Source organism: Artemia franciscana, chromosome 19, assembly GCF_032884065.1.
Source record: "Artemia franciscana chromosome 19, ASM3288406v1, whole genome shotgun sequence".
Classification (NCBI taxonomy): Eukaryota; Metazoa; Arthropoda; class Branchiopoda; order Anostraca; family Artemiidae; genus Artemia; species Artemia franciscana.
This window is the reverse complement of record NC_088881.1, coordinates 23,659,587-23,681,127: the sequence shown is the minus strand read 5'-3', so window position 1 is coordinate 23,681,127 and position 21,541 is coordinate 23,659,587. Positions and strand designations below refer to the sequence as shown.

The window sequence follows — 21,541 nt, the reverse complement described above, 5'->3', positions numbered from 1 at the left end:
GCCTATCAACAGTAAAAGATAAAAAACTTGAATTGACAATCGAACAATAAGTAAAAGAACAACAACAAAATAAAAAACCTTTGGAAAACCCAGAAAGACTCGCATCTGAAAAGTGTTTTTTGCCAAAATGGCAAGAAAATCTACTGAATTGAACAACGCTACAATTCGATACAGCTGAATATGATGCACCGGTCAAGCTGAATCAATGAAATGCATGAAACCAACACATACAAAAATATTCATCAAATATGGAATTCTAACAAAACTGAAGGATCATCTTACATAAAACTGCAACACAAATAAGCTAAAATCGCAAATAAGCAAATTAAAATAAGAACAGGTTTAGAAAATATATTCTGTAATTTGAAAAAAAAATTACACAGAAAAAGAAAGAAGCATGCTTACCGCTGACACTACTTCGTTGTGTACCACCCATGAATGGGAAACGAAATAACAAACGATCTCCCTTTGTTCCATTTTCAACAAGAATCAGACCAAGAGGCTCAGAGTCCATATAAGAAATACCTATAAACAATTTGACATAGTATAAAAATTTGAACTATGAATAAAAGCAGATTAGTGAAACACAATAAATCTTTAATAACAGACTAAATAATAAAAATTGAAAAGGGATAAATATGACAGTAATTTGAATTGATTTATGTTATTTATCAAGCTTTGAAATAAACTTTTTCAGTATTTATGTAAATAGAGGGAGTATAGTTAATAAACACAAGATATTTTTATGTCCCCTTCTTTATGTATTGGCGAGATATGGGTATCTTTTCAGTCCAAAGGTATGACTTTGGTTTCAATAGACTTCTGGAAGAGCCACGAAGGTAGCAGTTCTAATTTGGCGTGAACTTCCTTTAAGAGCCATCGATTAATGCCATCTAGCTCAACAGACTTATTTGGATAAAGCTTTTTAAGCTGAGCTTCAACCTCAGCCTTATCCATTATTATTAGAGACCCTTGAGTGTTAATTACATAGTGTGGTGGAGTTGGGAAGGGGCAGTGGGTGCAGGTGTGAAACCATTTTCATCTCTCTGGTCATAAAGAGGAGAGTTCTTGATTTATGTCTCCATGTGATGGTTGTATTTTTACGAATGCTATCCAAAAACACATTTTCTCTCATGTGTCTTCTATGTCCATAAATTAAATGAATGACTGATCAAACAGACCAAGTTCATGTCTTTTTTGACTGCAGTTTGTAAGCACATATTTAGTTAGGTTTGAAGTCTATGGGTAAAGTCGAAATTGGCATTCGATTGCAATGTGGTCACTACTTCCAAATGGATTGTAATTCTATGTTAATGAGTGACTCAGGGTTATTAACTAAAACAGGGTCAAGGAGTGGAGGATTTTGTCCTCCTCAAAATCTTGTTGGAAATGTCCCCACCTGGAATAGCAAGTGTTCCTCTAAACAGTCTAGAAAAGATTGTGTTACTATATTGCTTGAGTGGCCATATTCCTCAACCTTCAAGTATGAATGAACTCTTACGTTTTCAGGCAACACTATCAATAGACTGATAAATAGCCAAGAGTGAGTCCTACATACTTGTTAAAGTAGGACTCCAGTAAAGACAACCAAATGCAATGTGACCCCCAGGAAGGTTAATAGATATCCAAATATGTTCTACCAAAGGCTCATAATATAACTTCATATCAATTAAGTGTACCTGGATCCCATTGCATACATATTTGGCAATCCCTCTACTTACATCCATGGAAGGCTTGGTCATCAGTCTGTATCCCAAGATCTGTATCTGGGTTTCAGCAATAATATCTCCTGGATTTCAGTGATAAAGCATAAATATCTCCCTCACTTGAAAAGAGGACACATCTGATTTCCCGAAATTTCACAAGTTATGCAGTCAACATTAATAAAAATACCGCTAAGCCCAATAACTTGCAATAGCTGTTGCCAGCATCAACACTAAGTCTGCTAGAAGGCATAGAAGTCTCTTGGTCTGCCTCACTACTATTACTACTTATAAACACTGTACTTTGAAAAATATTGCCATCTAACTGACTATTTACACTGGTTACATTGCAGGGTATATCATTTAATGTTCCATTGCAGCAGGTTAGGCTACACAAATCTGACCGTTTTTGGAACTATAGAGTACCCACAGATAACCAAATCAGCTTCTCCCTTTGCAAGCCTGGCCTGCAACTCCTCATACAGCTTTAATTTTATCTAATGGTTTGCCTTGGACACATTATTTTGGAACTAAATTGTATCTGACTCTTTTCGTTTCTTGGACTTGAACTCTGGAACTGAGAATAATATGGGAACAGGCTTTTTGTCAGCATAGGTGGTTGCAACTTGGCTTTGCTGACTGCTGAGACGACAAACACTAGAGACACTTATGTTTTACAGCCCCTAATCACTTGGTAAGGTATTTTTGATGTAAAGTTCATCACATGTTCTTCTTATTCTAATTCTTCTCAGAAGTTGTCACCAGTGTTCCTTATATAACAACCTCGGGCTTGACCTTGTTCAATGTTTACATTAATGATGCTCTATAAGCTGTAAAAATTAGATGAGCCTTTATGCTGATGATCTGAAACATATTGAATCTGCAGAAATGTTAGTAACAAAGAGCTTCTATTCAGGAAGATCTAAATACCCTCTCACTTTGGACCAACAAGTGGAAACTTGAATTTAGTATCCAAAAACGTTAGACGGTGAAATTTGGGAGAAACAAAGAAAGATGGCAGTAGCCTTATGATTGATTTCAGACAATTGAATTCCTCCTCACAAGGTGATAGAAATTTGTCAGCTGTTACTGCTGAGCAATTGGAATTCCACAATCAAACATAAAAACCATCTTCCAAAGCATTCCATAACCTCAGGATAAGTAAGTACCCTTATGATTGATTTCAGACAATTGAATTCCTCTTCACAAAGTGATAGAAATTTGTCAATTGTTACTGCTGAGCAACTGGAATTCCACAATCAAACATAAAAACCATCTTCCAAAGCATTCCATAACCTTAGGATAAGTAAGTGCAGAGTACATAGCATATCAATTAAGATTATGGCCAAGCTGTACAGGAATTTTATGCAATCATTGTTTGATTTTGGAGTGTATTTTGCCACATCCTTGAACAATGGTGACCAGCAGAAAACAGAATCTGTCCACAGACAGATGAAAAGAGCTGTTGATAGATATGAGAATCCTAACCATACATCTCAACTGAGTAAGCTAAAGCTTCCAAAATTGTTTATAGACATTAGAAGGATGATGTCATAGTGACTTACAAGCTTTTGATTGTCAGCTCCTTCTGCCAAAAGCCCTTTCAGCTTGATGAAACCCTCAGGACAAGATGACATAGTAAGAAACTATCCCAAAACAGAACATATACCAGAGTCCAAAACCAATTCCTCTCTGATAGAGCTGTAGCCTACTGAACAGCTGTCTCACTGAGACAGCTGTTCCTGTCCTCTCTATTGAGTTGATATTCCTGTTGACAACTTGATCCACCAAACCATGGAAGGATGAATGGGATGCTATTGATTCATTGGCTTATTATCATCAGTGACCAACAAATCTATAGGATTATTCTTTGTGTTGTTTGGTAATGTGATTTAAAAATAAAGAGTGGTACATCTAGACTATTACCAATGAAAAAAATGGAGGGACTATAGAAATAGAAATAATGTAATTAATAGAAACATAGTGAGTATTATAAAGTAAGGATACATACTTATAGGTTTGAATCTCAATAAGGAAAAACAATAAAATTCTGTAAACTAGGCCTACCATAAAACTTCTAAAACACTTACTTATATTATTCCTCAAAGGGCTTTTATTTATTTAACCTATCTGATACCTGCCCATTAGCAGACTTTTAATATTACTTTTAAATTCAATAAAATACATATTTTTAAATAGCCTAGCCTCAAGGGGCCTGGCAGAAAATTTTCCAGGGGGGGGGGACAACCGCCAAAATAGCAGTGGTGGTTGGGTGACAGAAAATATTTCAGGATATTTTTTTGTAGGAATTAGTTTATTTTTACATACTTTTAGGAAAAACTACCAAATAAATAGAACAATTAAATTGCATGCAAAATGAAATAAAATACAGCAAATTTTAAACAACAAGGATTTCTGGCGAAGAGATCAATTTGTTTAATCAATAATATATTAACTTATTATGTATTTAATCTTACTATGCTTTGATTTTATAACAGCCATGTAAAATGTACCTCTTTCATAAAAGGACAATTCTCCCCTTTGAACTTAAATCCCTTATATATTCACACATTCCAAAAAAAAAAAAAAAAATAACGAAGGAACAATAAAATTTAAACTTAATTATACAGCTGTCAAATTGACCATCTTTCTTTTATTGCCCTATTTAACTGAATAAAATGAACAGGTTCAAAAAAAATTTCATCACAGAGACTCTTATCATATAGTTTGTGACATAAAACTAGAAGTCAAAAGTGACTTGGGCCAATATTCACCAAAACTAAAAATGGAATTCTCATGGCAATTGCTACACTGGCAGTATTGGCTTTTTATGCTGATTCCAAATTTATTAAATCCTTTTGGTTTATTGTTGTATGCCTAAATCCAAAAATCTGAGAAAATTTGCCTGATTTTTGAAAAAAAGGGAAAATACCCCCCCCCCCAAAAAAAAGTATGCAATCTTATTGAAAATATTTTTATTACATACATCATATCAGAGAGCCCTACCACAGAGATTTCAAGTTCAATTCTTCAAAAGGTCGGGATTTTGCAATTTTTTTAGAAGAAAAATCACTGATGCATGTTTGTTTGTTTTTTTCCAGGGCGATTGTATCAAGCCAAAGGTCCAAGATAATTGGGAGGGATTTCATTCAAAAGTAAATTTAAAGCTCTTGAAGTCTTGTTTTCTGCCATTTTAGGGCACCAAACTGCAACTTTCCACCAAATAGGACAAACTTGCAATCAGTTTAAAATTCTGAGAAACTAAATGATTTAAAAATATCAATAACTATATTTTAGGCTTCCCAGTTGCAAAAGAAGTAATGTCATATGGTGGCAGCACTGGATTCAACTAAGTTGATTTGCTTTATTTGTAATGAAATTAGATTATGTTTGGTGATCTGTATTTGCATATTAGCTGTAATGAGGAGGGGGTTGAGTCCTTGTTTAGGTGGGAGTAGGTTAGATTCCTAAAACAGTACATCTTAATGGAAAAACTGTTTGCTCTTCAAGAGGCTTCAAATAAATGTTGAAAGGGGTAGGGGGGGAGAAGGAATTAAATAAAATGTTTTTCTATATAGCTAAAATGGTACATTCCCATATCTACAAGCACAGAGGTGGAAAAGGCGAACAGGCCATCATTAAATCTACCAGAAAATTTTTTTGGTAGGGTAAATGTCACTAGGAAGTTAGTTTTCAGCAATTTTAAATGGTAATATTTTTCTTTTTCTATTTATACAAAGTACTTCAATGTACTTAAAAAATGTAGGTAATGTCTTTATTAAAAAGAAAATACTATTGTAGACATTGTGATGACTTCAGTTATGTAGAAGATCAAAAGTTTCACAGAATTCCCATCCATACCAACAATAATACTATACCTACTGAAGAGGTTTCAAGCTCATATGTGCAAAAATGTGGAAATTTGTTATTTTTGCAAGAAGAAAGTTCTTGGATGTGTGTTTATTTGTGTTTTTTTTCTAGGAGTTATCATATCAACCCAGTTTGCCTAGAATGTCAGGAGAGGGCTCACTCTAATTGAAATGGAGAGTTCTAGTGCTCTTTTTAGGTGACCAAAAAATTCAAAAGCAACTAGACCACCTCTCATGCCACTTTTCCCAAAAGTCCAATCAAAAATATGAGATAGCTATTTTGTTCAGCATAGTTGAAAGGTTTATAACATATGTCTTTGGAGATAGTATGACCTCCTAAAGCCCCTGGGGAAAGGTTTTTAAGCTATACAATTTGCCCACTGTTTATGTATAGAATTTGTTATTGGGGAGTGTGCATACACTATTTGGGTGGGAATACTGATTTTTTTTTATGTTTCTTGTTTTCTCTTTACTGGCTCAATTTCATGGGTGGAGAGGTTAAAGGTAATTGTCTGGGGTAAGTTTTCCCAGAATTGGATTGTCCAGATGATATTTCTGTGGGGAGGGGTGATTTTTTCATGGAGGTGGAGCCAGATACCCTAGTATTATACAAAATGATCACAAATTAAATATAAACAAGAGCTAAGAAATCATCTGGCACTTGTGACAAGGTAGGAAGAGCCAAGAGCTCATATGGCATGACCTCTAACAAAATTCTAAGAATCAAAATAATGATCTAAAAGGAAAATCATAGGCTTAATGCTGGTCGGGATTTAAAATAAGAGCTCTGAGACACAATGTCCTTCTAAATATCAAATTTCATTAAGATTCAATCACCCACTGGTAAGTTAAAAATACCTCATTTTTCCTAACTTTTCCTCTCCCTTCAGCCCCCAAGATGGTCAAATTGGAGAAAACAACTTTATCAAGTCAATTTGTGCAGATCCCTGACATGCCTACCAATTTTCATTGTCCTAGCATGTCCAGAAGCGCCAAACTTGCCAAAGCACTGGAATCCCCACCCTAACTCCCCCAGAGAGTGGATCCATTCTAGTTACGTCAATCTAGTATCTATGACATTTGCTTATTCTACCCACCAAGGTTCAAATTGATCTCTCCACTCTAAGTGTTTTCCAAGATTTCCAGTTTCCCCCTCCAACTACCCCAAATGTCACCAGATCTGGTCAGGATTTAAAATAAGAGCTCTGAGACATGAGTTCCTTCTAAATATCAAATTTCATTAAGATACAGTCAACTGTTCTTAAGTTAAAAATGCCTCAATTTTTCCAAATAAACTCCGCAAAAGAGAGTGGATTCAGCCTGGATATGTCAGTCATGTATCTAGGACTTGTGCTTATTGTTCCCATCAAGTTTCATCCCAATCTCTCCACTCTAAGCATTTTCCAAGATTTCATGTTTCCCTCTCCAACTCCTCCAATATCACCAGATATGGTTGGGCTTTAAAATAAAAACTCTGAGACACAAGGCTCTTCTAAAAATCACATTTCATTAAGATCCAATTGCATATTCATAAGTTAAAAATACCTCATTTTTTTCAATTCTTCCTCTCCCTCAGGCCGCCAAGATGGTTGAATTGGGGAAACCACTGTTATCAAGTCAATTTATGAAGGTCTCTGACATGCCTACCAATATTAGTTGTCCTAGCATGTCCAGAAGCACCAAACTCACCAAAGCACTCGACCCCCCCCCCAAAGAGAGCAGATCTATTCCAATTATGCCAATCAAATATCTAGAACTTGTGCTTATACTTGTTAAATCCCATCCAAATCTCTCCACTCTAAGCATTTTCCAAGATTTCTTTTTCCCGTTCCAACCCCCATGTCCCCATAAACAATTCAAATTGAAAATGGAGCATCTGAGATATAAGGTCTTTCTATACATCAAGTTTCATTAAGATCCAATCACCCATTCATAAGATAAACATACCTCAATTTTCACTTTTTGAAGATTTCTGGTATCCCCCTCCAACTCCCCCCAATGTCACCAGATCTGGTTGGGATTTAAAATAAGAGCTCTGGAGCACAAGATCCTTCTAAATACCAAATTTCATTAAGATCTCATCACCCATTTGTAAGTAACAAATACATTGTTTTTTCTATTTTTCCTAATTACCCCCCCCCCCAAAGAGATCGGATCCAGTTTGATCATGTCAGTCATGTATCTTGAACTTGTGCTTATTCTTCCCACCAAGTTTCATCCCAATCTCTCTACTCTGAGCATTTTCCAAGATTTTTGTTTCCCCCTCTAGCCCCCATATCCCCAGATCCAATTTGAATTGACAATGGAGTATCTGAGACATAAGATCTTTCTATTTATCAAGTTTCATTAAGATCCAATCACCCATTCATAAAGTAAGATACCTCAATTTTCATGTTTTTCAAGATTTCAGGTTTCTCCCTCATACTACCTCCAATGTCACTGGATCTGGTCAGGATTTAAAATAAGAGCTCTGGAGCAAAAGATCCTTCTAAATATCAAATTTCATTAAGATCTGATCACCCATTTGTAAGTTACAAATACCTCATTTTTTCAAAATTTTCCAAATTGCCCCCCCCCAACCCCCCAAAGAGAGCAGATCCAGTCCATTTATGTCAGTCACGTATCTTGGACTTGTGCTTATTCTTCCCACCAAGTTTCATCCTGACCTCTCCACTCTAAGCATTTTCCAAGATTTCTAGTTCCCCCCAATGACACTGGATCCAGTCAAGATTTAAAATACAAGATCTGAGTTAAGAGGTCCTTCTAGATAGGAAATTTTGTTAAGATCTGATCACTCCATCATAACTTAAAAATATGTCATTTTTTCTCATTTTTCCACATTAACCCTCCCCACAACTTCTTGAAAGAGAGCAGATCTGTTATCTCTAATTCTCTCCAGTGACATTGGATTCAGTCAGGATTTAAAATAAGAACTCTGAGACACAATATCCTTCTAAATATCAAATTTCATTAAGATCTGATCACCTATTCATAAGTTAAAAACACCTCATTTTTGTAATTTTTCTGAATTAATTCTCTCTCTACTCCTGTCCCCCCAGATGGTTGAATCAGGGGAAAACTATTTCTAATTTAATCTGGTCTGCTCCCGGATATGCCTGCCAAATTTCATAAACCTGCCTTATCTAGAGGTACCTAAGCCAGCAAAACCAGGACAAACAGACCAACAGACAGACTTTCATAATTTGAGATTGCTTTATGTCACTTGGTAAATACTGAGTGCAAAAAAAGTGCTCTTTACTTTCAGTTGAAAAAAAAACAATATAATTGACATCTTTATACTACATATCTGCATAAATAAAATCATTTTCAGAGTGACAAATAGATAGTCTAAATATAATCACTCCTGGAAAAAAAAATGATTATAAAACACAAAAAAATAGGGCAAATACAGATTCTAGCATGCTGTTCAGGGAAAAAATTTCTGATCATAGTGGCTTCATATATCAGCTCATGAGTATCTTGTTAAGCTGTTTCCCTTGTGTTTTCTATAATTAGCCTAGGCCCTATACAAACTTTCTTGTGTACTAATAACTGCATCAGTTACTAATAAACAAATACATAGGCTATTTAGGATCACCATAAAAACCAGATTCTTTGATTTAATGTTATCAATAGCTAGGCTCTTATACTTTTGTTATTGACAAGGATTGCTATTTAGCCTAGCCTAGCCTACTTAGGCTAACCATTCAATACTATGAAGGATTTGCTTAGTTTTGGGGCTCTAACCAAATCATATAGAAAAAAAATATTTATGAAATACTAGAAAGGGGTCACTCAGTCACAAACTAGAACTTATATCTTCCTTATTAAGGGCTAAAATCTCCTGGTTGGCAGCCAAAAATGGGGCAAAACACATTTTTTCCATGGCTTTTCCCTATTATGATCTCTTTCCTTAGGTTTCCTTATAGTTAATTTATAGCCTAGCTCCAAATTTCTAGAGGGCCATGTCCCCCCTTGCTGGTGCCCGTGCCTAGCCTTTTCAGATTCACACAAATTATTATAATAGCACAAACCAACTCAATACTTTATTGGATATAAATGAGACTGCCTTCAGGAATAGCCTTAAAACTTCAATATTATCATTCGAATTTAACAGAAAATGGTATAACCTGCCTATTTCATTTTACTCAGAGAAAGAGCAGGTTTTGTGAATTTAAATTTTCTCCTCTTAATCAGGGTTGCCAAACTTTTTGGGACTACAGTGTAAAATTCAGTCAAAAAGGGACAGTTTTAGTGTTCTCCTAGAAAATTAGCCAATATACTTTAAAAGTTGACAAAAAAGGCTTTAAATGGTTTTCTCACAATTCCAGAGCCAGATTTACGTTCTTCTTTTTCAAGTAAAAGCAAAGCGGCCCTTCAAATAAGTAAAATCCCATGTAAAACCTCAAATCATTTAATACACGAAGAAGAAAAAGAATTCAGTACAATTTTCGGGTTCTCTCGAACCTTCGGTTGTACTAGTTATTCTTCTTCCGAAAACTAAGTAAAGCCCTGTTTTTATTATGGTGTTTTCCGGCACCAGAACAGGTTTTGCCGCTTTTTGGACGACAATTTTCATTTTTATTGTATTTGGCAAAAAATTCGAAAGCACAGACTTATTTAAGGAACTGCAGAATATTCTGAATCATTTTTCCCACATTTGCGGTGTTACAGGAACGTAAAAAAAGGTTGGAGTACAACTAAGATGAATGACAAAATGTGTAGTTTAGTTTTTAAGTTTTCAGCCAAAATCTCTATTCTGTACGGTAAGAAAACGAAAACGGCGATGACACCTGTCTTCACTATGAGCCATCCCAGCCGTCTTTGCCGGAAAACGCCATAATGAAGACAGGGCTTAACAGATTATCGCCAGCAGATCACAGATACGATGTCTGTAGCTGCAGACACGGCTTAATTGCCCTTGCTCTTTTCCTTTAGTAGCATATCAGATCTTTTGCAAAAGTTTGTCAACCATTTCCCGCAGACTGATATCGAAAAGCGATACCACCACATCATTATTTCATCCAAACATTAATGTATTCATGAGACCAATTAAATAGGAGATCAAACTTGATAAGGAGAAAAATAATGACAAGACAAATATCACTTGTTCTGTATGAAGCTGATTTATTCTTCAAAAAACAAAGAAATGTCATATTCTTTGCAAATAGTGACAAGACAAGTATCAAATGTGCTCAATCAAGTGTTGAAATAAAAAATGAAAAGCACAGAAAACGAAAGAAAAAGGCTTTTTGGTGGCAAGAATAGCTATGGTTTTTTGAGGAAAATCCGTTTCTCTCTGCCCAATCTCTTTCTTCTGAGAAGAGGTCGACGGCGTTTGTAAGAGACAATGGAAATGCTTGTTTAATCGCAATCCTTTTAACCAAAAGCAGAATGGTGCACAACAAATTTCTTAGCAAATCCAAAATATTTTGTGTTAGGCTTTTGCCATCTTCGCGGCTCAAGATGGATTGAACCGAAAAACCAAGACAGCATGAAAAGACCTTTATAAGAGAAAGACTGTGGTGGATTTCACATACGCTGCATTCCATGTTATGAAGGCCTACGAGAAGTGAGCAGATACAGAATGAATCGGACTCCACTTCAGAAGTCTCCAGCCACACCCTGGGTTCAGAAAGGGCCAAGTTTTTCAAGAAAGAAAGGAGAAAATTAACAAGAATGTGAGAGTATGAAAGGAAACTTTAATGCAGAATTCTTGTTCAAGGAATCTGTTTAAAGCTTCAGCTTTTGTTTTTGAAAAAAAAAATCAATTTTTAGTGGTTAACCATTTTGGAGAAAAAAAACTTCGGCTGCAATCTGATTTCAGTTATTTGGTTATCTGATTGGTCAGTCAAATAGGTCAGGTTCAGATTCATTCTCTATTTGCTCATCTTTGTCGTCAGCCTTGCAGTACCACCTCGAAAAGTTGTTAAGTGATATGGGCGGAATCTGCCACCAATCCACCGACGCAGCGCTACGAGTTACCATCTGCTTTACATAGATGAGGGAATCCACAGTTTTCACTTCCAACCGATTTTGCAACTTAGTTTTAATGTTTGTTAGTTGAGAAAACTGTATTTCGGCACAGAGTACTTGAGTGATGTAACTTGCATAAGTTCAACAAAAAGTTTGATAGTTCAAAGAATTTGGGAGTGCTGTGGGGATTCTTCACATCTAATAAGAGCTTCCAAAAATAAGAGGGTGAGGACACTAGCTCTTCACCACCAGACCTCAGGATTATTTCTTCTTTGAGATCTGGCAGGCTCAGCCACTGGTTTTCGAGACTGTCTCTAACAGACTTTATCTCACTCTGACTTTTCCCCAGGAGTTCGCTAAATCTGCTGGTCCAAGGACTAATCGTTTCAACCATTCCATTCACGGCAACTTTCGGGTCTAAGTACTCGAGAGCTTTTAACATCTTATCTTTATGATTGACCCGCTTTCTCATCTGCTTCACCAGTTCAAGGTAGAATCCCAAGCACGTCAGCCTAAACTGTTCAACAGCTTTCCCTGATGCTCCTTCTTCGTTCAGATAAGCTTCTGTGTTGGGACCACATGACGCATCTTTCACATCTTTGTAGTTTCGGGGCTCAAGAGGCAACTCAAAAGCATCACTTCTGTTCAATATTTCTAGTTTCACGAAGCTCTTGATGGCTTTCAATGTCGATCTGAAGCTTGTCATCAAAGGGTGGATCATTGTGTCCCCAGACTGGAACTGTACGTTCAAGGTATTTTCATTACCAAGCAAAATGGCAGATCACCAGACATCGGCTGTCAATTGACACTCAGTTTATCCCCAAAGGCTATTTATACAGTGCATAGTGATGTTTCTAGTTCACAAAAATTTGTTAAGGTAGTCCATAAGGTTAGATATGAAATTATATGCCTTGAGGGTAGATTTAAATAATAGCACAAGAGTCAGAACTTTTCTTAACCATTGTCAGAAAGACGAGAAAAACCAATGTTTCATTAGGTCAGCAATAACCACGAAAAAAAAAACTTTTGATATGTCAGATTTTAAAGCCGAACTAGCAGACCTTCCTCAGCAAAACAGAGACCTTACTTTTTCCCATCTTCATGACAATGGTAAAAAGAGGTCAATACAGAGTTCTTCCACATTTGAACTTCTTATGTTTAGGGGTGTCAGAGAATCACAACTGAGACACTAATTGGTTACACAAGTACTTCAATCTGAAAAGCTGTCTTAACTGAAATAACTGTGTAAACATTATGCTAAAACAAGGGTGACCACATCTTGGTTAACTACTAGGTTTATAGGTATAGAGTCTACACTACTCATACAATGAACATCTGGCCTATACCCTCATGTAGAGAGGCAACAAACTGTGAAATGAGCAATAAACCCAAGTTGGCCAATTTAGCATTACCTTCGGTCAACCTCTTTGTTTACATATCTGTGGTCGATTTTAGACACTTCATAACTTGTTTTGTGTGCATAATCTTGGAAAGCTCTGTTGGTTAGTGCGGATACGAAAAAAAAATCCATAAAACGAAAATCAACCTGAAAAGCACAAAGCACAAATTAAAAGCAGTTGCAGTTGAGAAAAACCTGAAAATAAATACATATGGTGTTGATTTTGAAAAAATGCCAAAAAGTGTCCTTTTTTCCAAAAAGTTGCCTTTTTTCACTCAATAATGGCACGGTGTCACCCAGAGTAAAAAAGTGTCAAAAAAGCACTAAAAATGTCCCTTTGGCAACCCTGCTCCATATGCAACTGCTTGCTAGTTGCCTATCCCCGTGTTCCCATTACTTGTCCCCGATCGGGTCTAGCCCCTAAAAGATTCTGACGTTCTGAGCGAATGAAAATTGACGCCCAGAAACAGTTTCGTTGTGCTGAGGTGTAAAAATGTTTATAAATGTTTACTTTTATCAAGTGGATTTTAACTAAACAACAATTAGAGCCATTTTTGAATTAACTGTAGCTGCAAAGGGTTCGTCCTTAAAAGTAAGTTTCTGCCCGATTTCATATTTTGCCTCCACAAATAACTTACAATTTAAGCTTCAAATTCCAATGGTTTTATGCTCAGAATTAATTTTAATGTTGCAAGTGTTTTGTATTTTCCAAAAGAAAATTAAAACTTCCCGCAGCTCCAGAATCAAGAGTTGAAACTCAATTTGAATTTGAAGTGAATGATTTTTCTGTTTTTTGCCAAATTTGTTGCGTGAGTCAGGTACCCTCCTTTTTCAATTACGATCAGTTGCCCCACTAAGGAATTTTCTGACAGATGGAAATTTCTGGAAGATCTAACGGTTGTTGATACCTTTTACAGAAGCTTAACAAGCAACTTAGACATGAGAATAAACTTATATAGATCTCTGATAGTGTCAATATATTTTCCAAGAGCTTCATCTCATTTTTCAACCCAGTCTCTTCAGAAATATTTGTTTCCTCCTTTAAACTACTTGGGGCAAAAATTATTTTTAATTTAAAGGGTCATATCCATGTTAATGGTATTGATCACATAGCTAATCACAGAGTGTTTCTCTCTTAAATAAACTTAGAGTCACTCTATCTTATTCTTTAAGGATTTATACTTCCTTCGCCCCCCCCCATCTTGAATGTGTTTGTCCACTTCAGTATTCTGAAATCTCTCACGAAAAATAAAAAAATTGAATTCACATACAAAAGAGCCTTGGGAATATTTTTCAAAGAATCTCAAGTTCCATACTCGCTCCTTCAGGAATTATCCAGTTTGGAAAGATCAAACAGTTCGTGGAAACGAACTGTAGTAAGGAGCGACCCGGCTCAATAGTAACCAAAACTCTAAAAAATGGAATTTTGATACCAATAGCTACATCAAAAGAATCGCATTTTATGCTGATTATGCTAGGATCAAGCTCCTATCTACAAAAATGTGGAATTTTGTATTTTTTGCCAGAAGGTAGATCAGGGATGTGTGTTTATTTTCTATTTTTATTTTTTTTCCCCAGCGGTGATCGTATCGACCCAGTTGTCCTAAAATGTTGCGAGAGGGTTCGTTCTAACTAAAATGAAAAGTTCTAGTGCCCTTCTTAAGTGACCAAAAAAATTGGAGGGCACCTAGGCCCCCTCCAACACCAGTTATTTTCGCAAAGTCAACGGATAAAAATTCTGATATAGCCATTTTATTCAGTGTAGTCGAAACACCTTATAACTATGTCTTTGGGGACGACTTACTCCCCCACAGTCCCCATGGGAGGGGCAACAAGTTACAAACTTTGACCAGTGCTTACATATTGATTTTTTTTTGGTTGGGGGGAGGGGTTGAGAAGAGGGGGATATGCTGGGGGAGCTTTCCATCGAGAATTTGTCATGGGAGAAGAAAATTTCCATGAAGGGAGTGCAGGATTTACTAGAATTATTAAAAAAAAAAACAATGAAGAAATAAATATGAAAATGTTTTGCCCAGCCGGATTTTTTTACAACAGCTTTTTTAGCAGTTTTTTTTTCACCGAAGGCACAAGATATTATTTAAATGACCAAGGATAATTGTTTCAGATAGTGAAAATGGCAAATTTGGCTTTTAGACTTCCTTCTTAATTTCATGTTGGTAATAAGAACATAGTATAACCGCATAGTAAGCTCCCTCAAAGTCTTTAGTTTCCATACATTGTCTTTGAATTTTACATTCTTTGCATGTATTTTGGGTTTGGATCTTCCTCAGCGTAGGGAATTACTTTAATACAAAAAGAAATTCTTTCCATCAGAAGATCCTTCCTTAGCAGAGAAATCATAACTTGGGTACATGGAGCCAGCTGCGCAAAATTTTAGCGTTTTCCATCTGCCTACTTTTTGGGGATGTTTTTCACTTTTTCTCACCACGACGATTCCAAAAAAGTTTGGAACGACTTCAGTTCCAAAAAAAGAGGAGCAGTCTAACCTGTCAGCACATACAATTAAAAAAAGGACGTTAAAAATCTGACAAATTTCCGTTTTTTGGTAAAAATCCGGGATCATTCTGATGTCTTATGCGATTTTTCTTTCGAAGAGAGGGCCCAAAATTCCAATTAGTTGTTAGTTTTGGTCGTCAGGAAATATCTACTTTCCATTACATTCGGCTTATGTAAATTGAACTCCTTCTATCAACGCTGTAAGCTTCTGTGTGGCTAGATGGGTGTATCTGTGCCATTTTTGACGCTTTTTTGAGGTGGTTACACATTGTATTTTTCAAGTTGGCATATTGTGCCGATTTTGCACGTGTAAAAATAAATTTGGCGAAAATTGGGCGTATTTTGCTTTCACAACAACAATGAAAAAAAACAAAGTCTGTAAATTCTAGTGTTTATTGACAACTTCCATTGCCAGATTCAGGAATGTGTCATTCAAGACAGATGGTATATTTAGAACCTGATAGGAACTTTTATATCATGTTACAGTTTCCTCACAGCAGATGATAACCAAATTTTCAAATTATAGAAACTTGTAATATCCTTATGGCGAAAAAAACAAGTACGGGACAGTAGGAAAGTTTATATGAAAAGATTAAAGAAAAGAGTGGGAAAAACTGAATGAACTAAAAGCCTAGCTGAAATCTTTTGACAGTGACGCTAATTCAGTAAACTGCTCAGTATGTAATTCTGACATGTAAACTGCTCAGTTTTTTATTGAAACGTTGTAGTCCTAAAGGGCTAACACATATCTATATATCCTTTTTAAGAAATTCTTGTTGAATACAATTGCCTTAAAGTAGCTTTAGGACTACTGCCTACATATTTGATTCTTTACAAGGACTTATTTACATTTGCTATTTGTAATGTTATTATTTATATTATTTATTTTTATTAGATATCAGTCAGCGAAGCTGAAAGTGATTAGCACGAATTTTCCGTGAAACTCTGAAGTTTTGAATGCTACTGTAAGAGCTTTGATAAATGCAATGTGTGATTTCTTGGAGTAAATAGGGATCCAATTGAAGTTATACGCAGGGTTAGGCACTGATGGAGCGATCACAATTCTTTGTATACGTGACTCTATTAAAAAACGGGAAACCCAGATATTGTGCTATGTAAGCGTCTTTGTCATTGTCTTCTTCTTTGCACATCAGAACTTATCTATAATAAGTTTTATAATAAGTTTGAAAATTTATTTTTGCACATCAAAAGCTTCTTCAAACTTATTCCTTGTATTTCGATAAGCCCAATGCGTAAACCATTGCCTACCTGCAAGTTTATGCCCTAATAAATGAGGGAGCTAAAGGTTAAAACATGGCGCAGCTCTCCTCCACTCCCTGTCTTTACGGTATTAGAAGGGTAGAAAAGGTGCTTGGTTCTTATCTTGAAATATCCTCATATTTTGAGCAAGCAAGCAACACTGACCGATTTTACGCGGACACGGTCCTCAACGACACATACAAAGATTAAGCAATTATACCTGCTATTTATTAAGCTTATCTCAAACGAATTTCAGAAAACCAACTTGCTCAATGAATAAGGCTTCTGCTGACCATTTTATATTCTATAAAAAGTCAAATTTTTTATGAGAAGTCGATGTCAGTCTTGAAACTGGCCTTGATTCAATTTCTTTAATTATTGCTGAAGTTGATTTTGGATTCAAATTTCTAGTTGCCCTTAACAACTCGTCTAAGTCCAGTTTGCAAAAAGACGAAATTCTACGAAGGTACCATAACTTTCTGAAAGTATTGGCCTCTGAGACACAGAAAAAGCTTTCCCACAGGCTCACGCTTTAAAAAACGATCAAAGACTTCTCTCCTCAAATTTGCCTGAATGATGCTGTGAGGCCACGCTTCCTAGAACTGCTATTTCTATTTTTAAAGAAAGTGACATTGGTGAACTGGAAGATCAGTGTTGAAACTTGCTTCAGGTGGACTGGGTCGAAGTACTTTAGGGCGAGGTCCCAGTGAACGCTGAATTTTTATTGTTTGGCGTTAGCAATCACAAAGACATGCTGAATCGCAGGCTAGTGTTTGACTTAGTTCATGCAGCTGCTTCAGTCTTAAGATTACCGATCAACAACGCTTTTGTTGAGAGGATGTTTTCTGCTATGAATGGGACCAAGCGAAAAGATCGAAACAGGATGCCGAATAAAAGCCTTATGCCATTGTGACCATCAGACTGACTAAATTGCCACGGAAAGTGTTGCAGGGCCCTCGATCCTATTTCCGGTATGTCGGTTAGACCGAGTCATGACAAGCATAATGACATCAAAAAGCCAACCGTTAAGAATAAAAATAAAGACAAAATTCTCGAGTAAATTCTGGGTGGTATGGAAGGAGGGTTCGCTGTTTTCAAGAAATTAAATTTATATTTTACTTCTTCGTTGCCTAACTTAAATTAAAATCTTGAATACTAGTTAAAGATAATATTCATATTTGACTAAAAAATGAACAAAACTGATTTGAAGTTCGTTCAAAGGAAAACACAATAAAAAAAAATAAAAACAATTCACTGTTAAATGACCTTGCGAAGTAAACTTTTGTCTTATATGTATTGCTTCCATTTCGTGAGAAAAAATTCAGAATTTTATACTTGGTTTTCCTTGTCTTTCTAATTTATTTTCTTTAAAAGTGAAAGAATTTCTTTCTCATAACTAAGTTCGAAGGTTTGCATCTTGAAAGTAAGAATTGCCATGTCATAGAAACATTGCTTAGGGAAAGAGAGTTTAACATGACCTTGAAGGATAATTTTCTTCTTTTGTTCACCATCAAATAATCCAATCAAATAATCATTTTTGTCAAATGCACCTTCAAATTCCTTAGTTTTGTATAATTTAATGAATATTGTACGGTTAGTATGTAGAGTACCTATTTATTTTTTAGTTCTGTAATCATATTTTCATTGTTGATAGGGAAGAATCTTGCATATTAGTCAGAAGATATTGTAAAATGATGTATTAAATATTAGCAAGTATTTTATATTTAGATGTTCTTTAGTTCTCACTTTTATTTAATTCTCTGGCGTACCAGAAAACCGAGAAAAATATTTCTTGTCAAACTAGACACTGAGAAATTGGCCACAAAAGTGCATGTAAGCTATTAAAAATGCTGCACTGTTTCAGATTTCTGAATCTGGTGTGGGAATTTGTCAGTGAAGTATGAATTCTACCGATTTTCAGCTTTAGCTTTCTGAAGGTGAAATGCACACAATATACTCCCATCTGGTGGCATTGTCTCTGACTGTCTCGGTTTTTCTTTTTTTTTGCACTCACGCCTGCACTTTCTAATTTCCCTAGAATTTCTATCCCATAATTTTGAACACCACCCAAAAAACATGTAGCAAAAATATGCAAGTGGCGCATTTTCACTTCTCTTGCTGCGCTCTCTCTCGCATTAGGCACCTGGCTTACTCAGTTACTCTGGAGCTTATTCATATAGACAATTATTTAGGTCTATTAGTAGGCCTAACTTGACTTTCTATTATTCCAGGTAAACTAGCCTATTTCGAAATTTATGCGAAAAAAGACGTTTATGGGAAAATTAATAATTTTATTGGAAAAATATACAGATGAGGTGGGCTATAACACGTACAGTTTTTTTTCAAGAATAAAACTAGCCATGGCCTAACTTTTTGATGCTTAATTTATCTCAGTCCTTCCAATGTGCAAATGAAACCCAAAATTATATGCTTATTTAAGTACCTATATGAAAAAAAAACTTGTTAAGAAAAAATTACTTCAGAATAGCCTATGCCAAATAGTTTTAGCTTATACATTTTTCATACAGGCCTGTATACTTTACCCCCCCCCCTGTCATCTGAATGTGCAGACATATAGTCCAAATTATGAAATTCCAATGTATTCTGCTTCCTGTCATGTGTTTTTCAGGTTTTTGTTCACAGCTGATTCAATTTATAGGCATAGCCTATTGGTTGAAACAAGAGAGCCACATTTTGAGAATATAGAAAATGTTTACTTGGGCTATATATTTGCACATTAGGGGGGGGGATAGAGCATAGTGAGGCTGCATATAAGTCATATTAGCTACTATTATTTTGCATATTTTGCAGTAGGCTAAGAATTGTGGTAAATATTTTACATTTCATATAATTGACTTAACAATTAAGTGAGTATACCACTTGATGCCTTTTTTATGTTCTTTACAAATATAATAATTTGTTCTACCCCTATCACAAATTAAAATTTAAGTACTTTTTGACCTCATAAAAATGACAAATTTTCAATTAAAGCATGAGTTATCAATTATTTTTGACAAAATAATGCTATCTTTTCTCTGTCCCAAAATTATTTTTAGTCAGGTTAAGTTAAGTCAAAAAGTGCTTAAATTTGAATTGGTAAAAGTCTACTTAATTGACTTCTTACTATCTCAGAAAGAGTTTTGGTTAGGAAAATGAAATTTTAAGGGATGGGTCTACAGGCTAAAGTATGTCCCAGGAAGGTATTCTGAAGTACCCACCTCCATTTTTTCTCCCTCTAGAGGGCCCTGAAATTTGCCCACATGACAGGTCTAAAAGATGCTTATTTCTTGAAGAGAAGATTAGAACAAAAGATTTTGGGCTACATTCAATTACCTATTGAAATTATGACAAAGCAACATTTTACCTTAATTTTCAGTTACTAGTTGCTTTTTCTCTGCCTTTAGTTCTTAAAATGTAATTCCTGTTATTTGAGTAGAATTTTGAGCCATATCAATGTTTTTTTTTTCAAAATTTAGGAAATGTATTTGCATATCTTTAAAACCTTATAAAATGGAATTAAGCAAAGTTATGAAGCTGAAAACAATTTTGTTGTACTTCAATTAAGCAGAAGATCTATTTTGCAAGGTTTCACTTTTATAACACACATATTTTTAAAGGTAACCAAAGGTCAGGGCCCTCTAGAGGGAGAAGGATTGGAGGTAGTTGCTTCAAAATACCTTCCCAGAACATACTTTAATCTGTAAATTCATCCCTGAAAGTTTCATTCTCCTAACCTAAACCCTTTCTGAGATAGCAAGAAGTCAATTAACTAGAATTTTACTGAAACAATTATTATATCCATAAAGAACAAAAAAAGGGCATCAAGTGGCATGTTCACTTTATTGGTAAGTCAATTAGCCTATATGAACTGCAAAATATTTCCCAGAATGTTTTTTTTTATTGTGTTTTCTTCTCTATAGATACTTAACCTGGCATATAACAGCCTAAATTGTATATTCCCCATGTATTCATATATTTGTTGACTTTTTTAATATTGGTTCTTTTTTGTCAAATCTATTTGATGAGAATTGTGGCATGTAGGCTAGAAAAATGAATAGAGAAAGTGTAGTTTAGAATAAAGGGTAAGATCTCCACTACCTGATAAGCACCTAATTTTGGACAGATATCCTAATTGAAAAGTTTGTTTTTTCAAACACATAGATAATAGGCTTCTAATCTTGGACATTATTTATCTAGGCTAAGCTTAGATAGTTAGGATTAGCTGACTAGGATCTTTGAAAACTTTTGGTTTTGTAGTATTTGAATTTTATTACCTCTATAGCCAAATTACCTATTTAAATTAGTGCTATAACCTAGGTTAGCCTATTTAAATAAGACTATTCTGCATCATAACACTCATTTTAAATTAAATGTGCCCAAAACAGGTTCTGTGTGTGATTTGGATTTAGGCTACTGTTCTAACTTTAAGATCCATCATAACTTTAATGTCCAAAATTGGACAATATTTTCCAAGATTCAGTGTAAGTTTCCAATACATACCAAAGGTTAGGCTTCACAGTTGTGAATTGGTGCATTTGAAATTGAGAGTAGAGAATATGGCTCAAATATTCAAGCTAATCATATACTTAAATTACCTTAAATTGCATTCACAGCAGGATAAGGTGGACTACATCCTCCTGTAGAACATATTGCTGTTGGATTGATGAGGTGACACAATTAGTGGGTGTGATGGGGTGTGGTGTCCCATTGGTACTTTCATTCTGTGTTACTCCACTCCAAATCAGCTGCATTCACAAAAAAAAAATTCTCTCAACTGTGTTGTAGTGATCATAGTAATGTTTGCCTGTCTGATGCTT

The 21,541-nt window shown here is 35.4% G+C and overlaps 2 protein-coding genes across 5 annotated transcripts in view; one reads left to right on the top strand and one right to left on the bottom strand.

Annotated features, from left to right (window-relative positions):
• The window catches only part of LOC136039453 (GATOR1 complex protein NPRL3-like), a 146,072-nt gene extending 136,301 nt beyond the window's left edge, over window positions 1-9,771 (bottom strand). For 3 of the 4 annotated variants that reach the window (XM_065723213.1, XM_065723215.1, XM_065723211.1), the window contains exons 1-2: window positions 9,703-9,757; window positions 406-525 (exon numbers count right to left, since the gene is read on the bottom strand). In XM_065723213.1, the coding sequence (XP_065579285.1) occupies window positions 406-514 (109 nt within the window). In that variant the 5' untranslated portion in view covers window positions 515-525; window positions 9,703-9,757. Of the gene's footprint in view, window positions 1-405; window positions 526-9,702 lie in introns of all 4 variants that reach the window. The other variant, XM_065723212.1, reaches the window with a different exon arrangement.
• A 9,083-nt stretch (window positions 9,772-18,854) lies between these two features.
• The window catches only part of LOC136039451 (proton-coupled zinc antiporter SLC30A2-like), a 51,997-nt gene continuing 49,310 nt past the window's right edge, over window positions 18,855-21,541 (top strand). The window contains exon 1 of the mRNA XM_065723209.1: window positions 18,855-18,955. The gene's annotated coding sequence lies outside the window, so the exon portion shown is untranslated. The remainder of the gene's footprint in view (window positions 18,956-21,541) is intronic.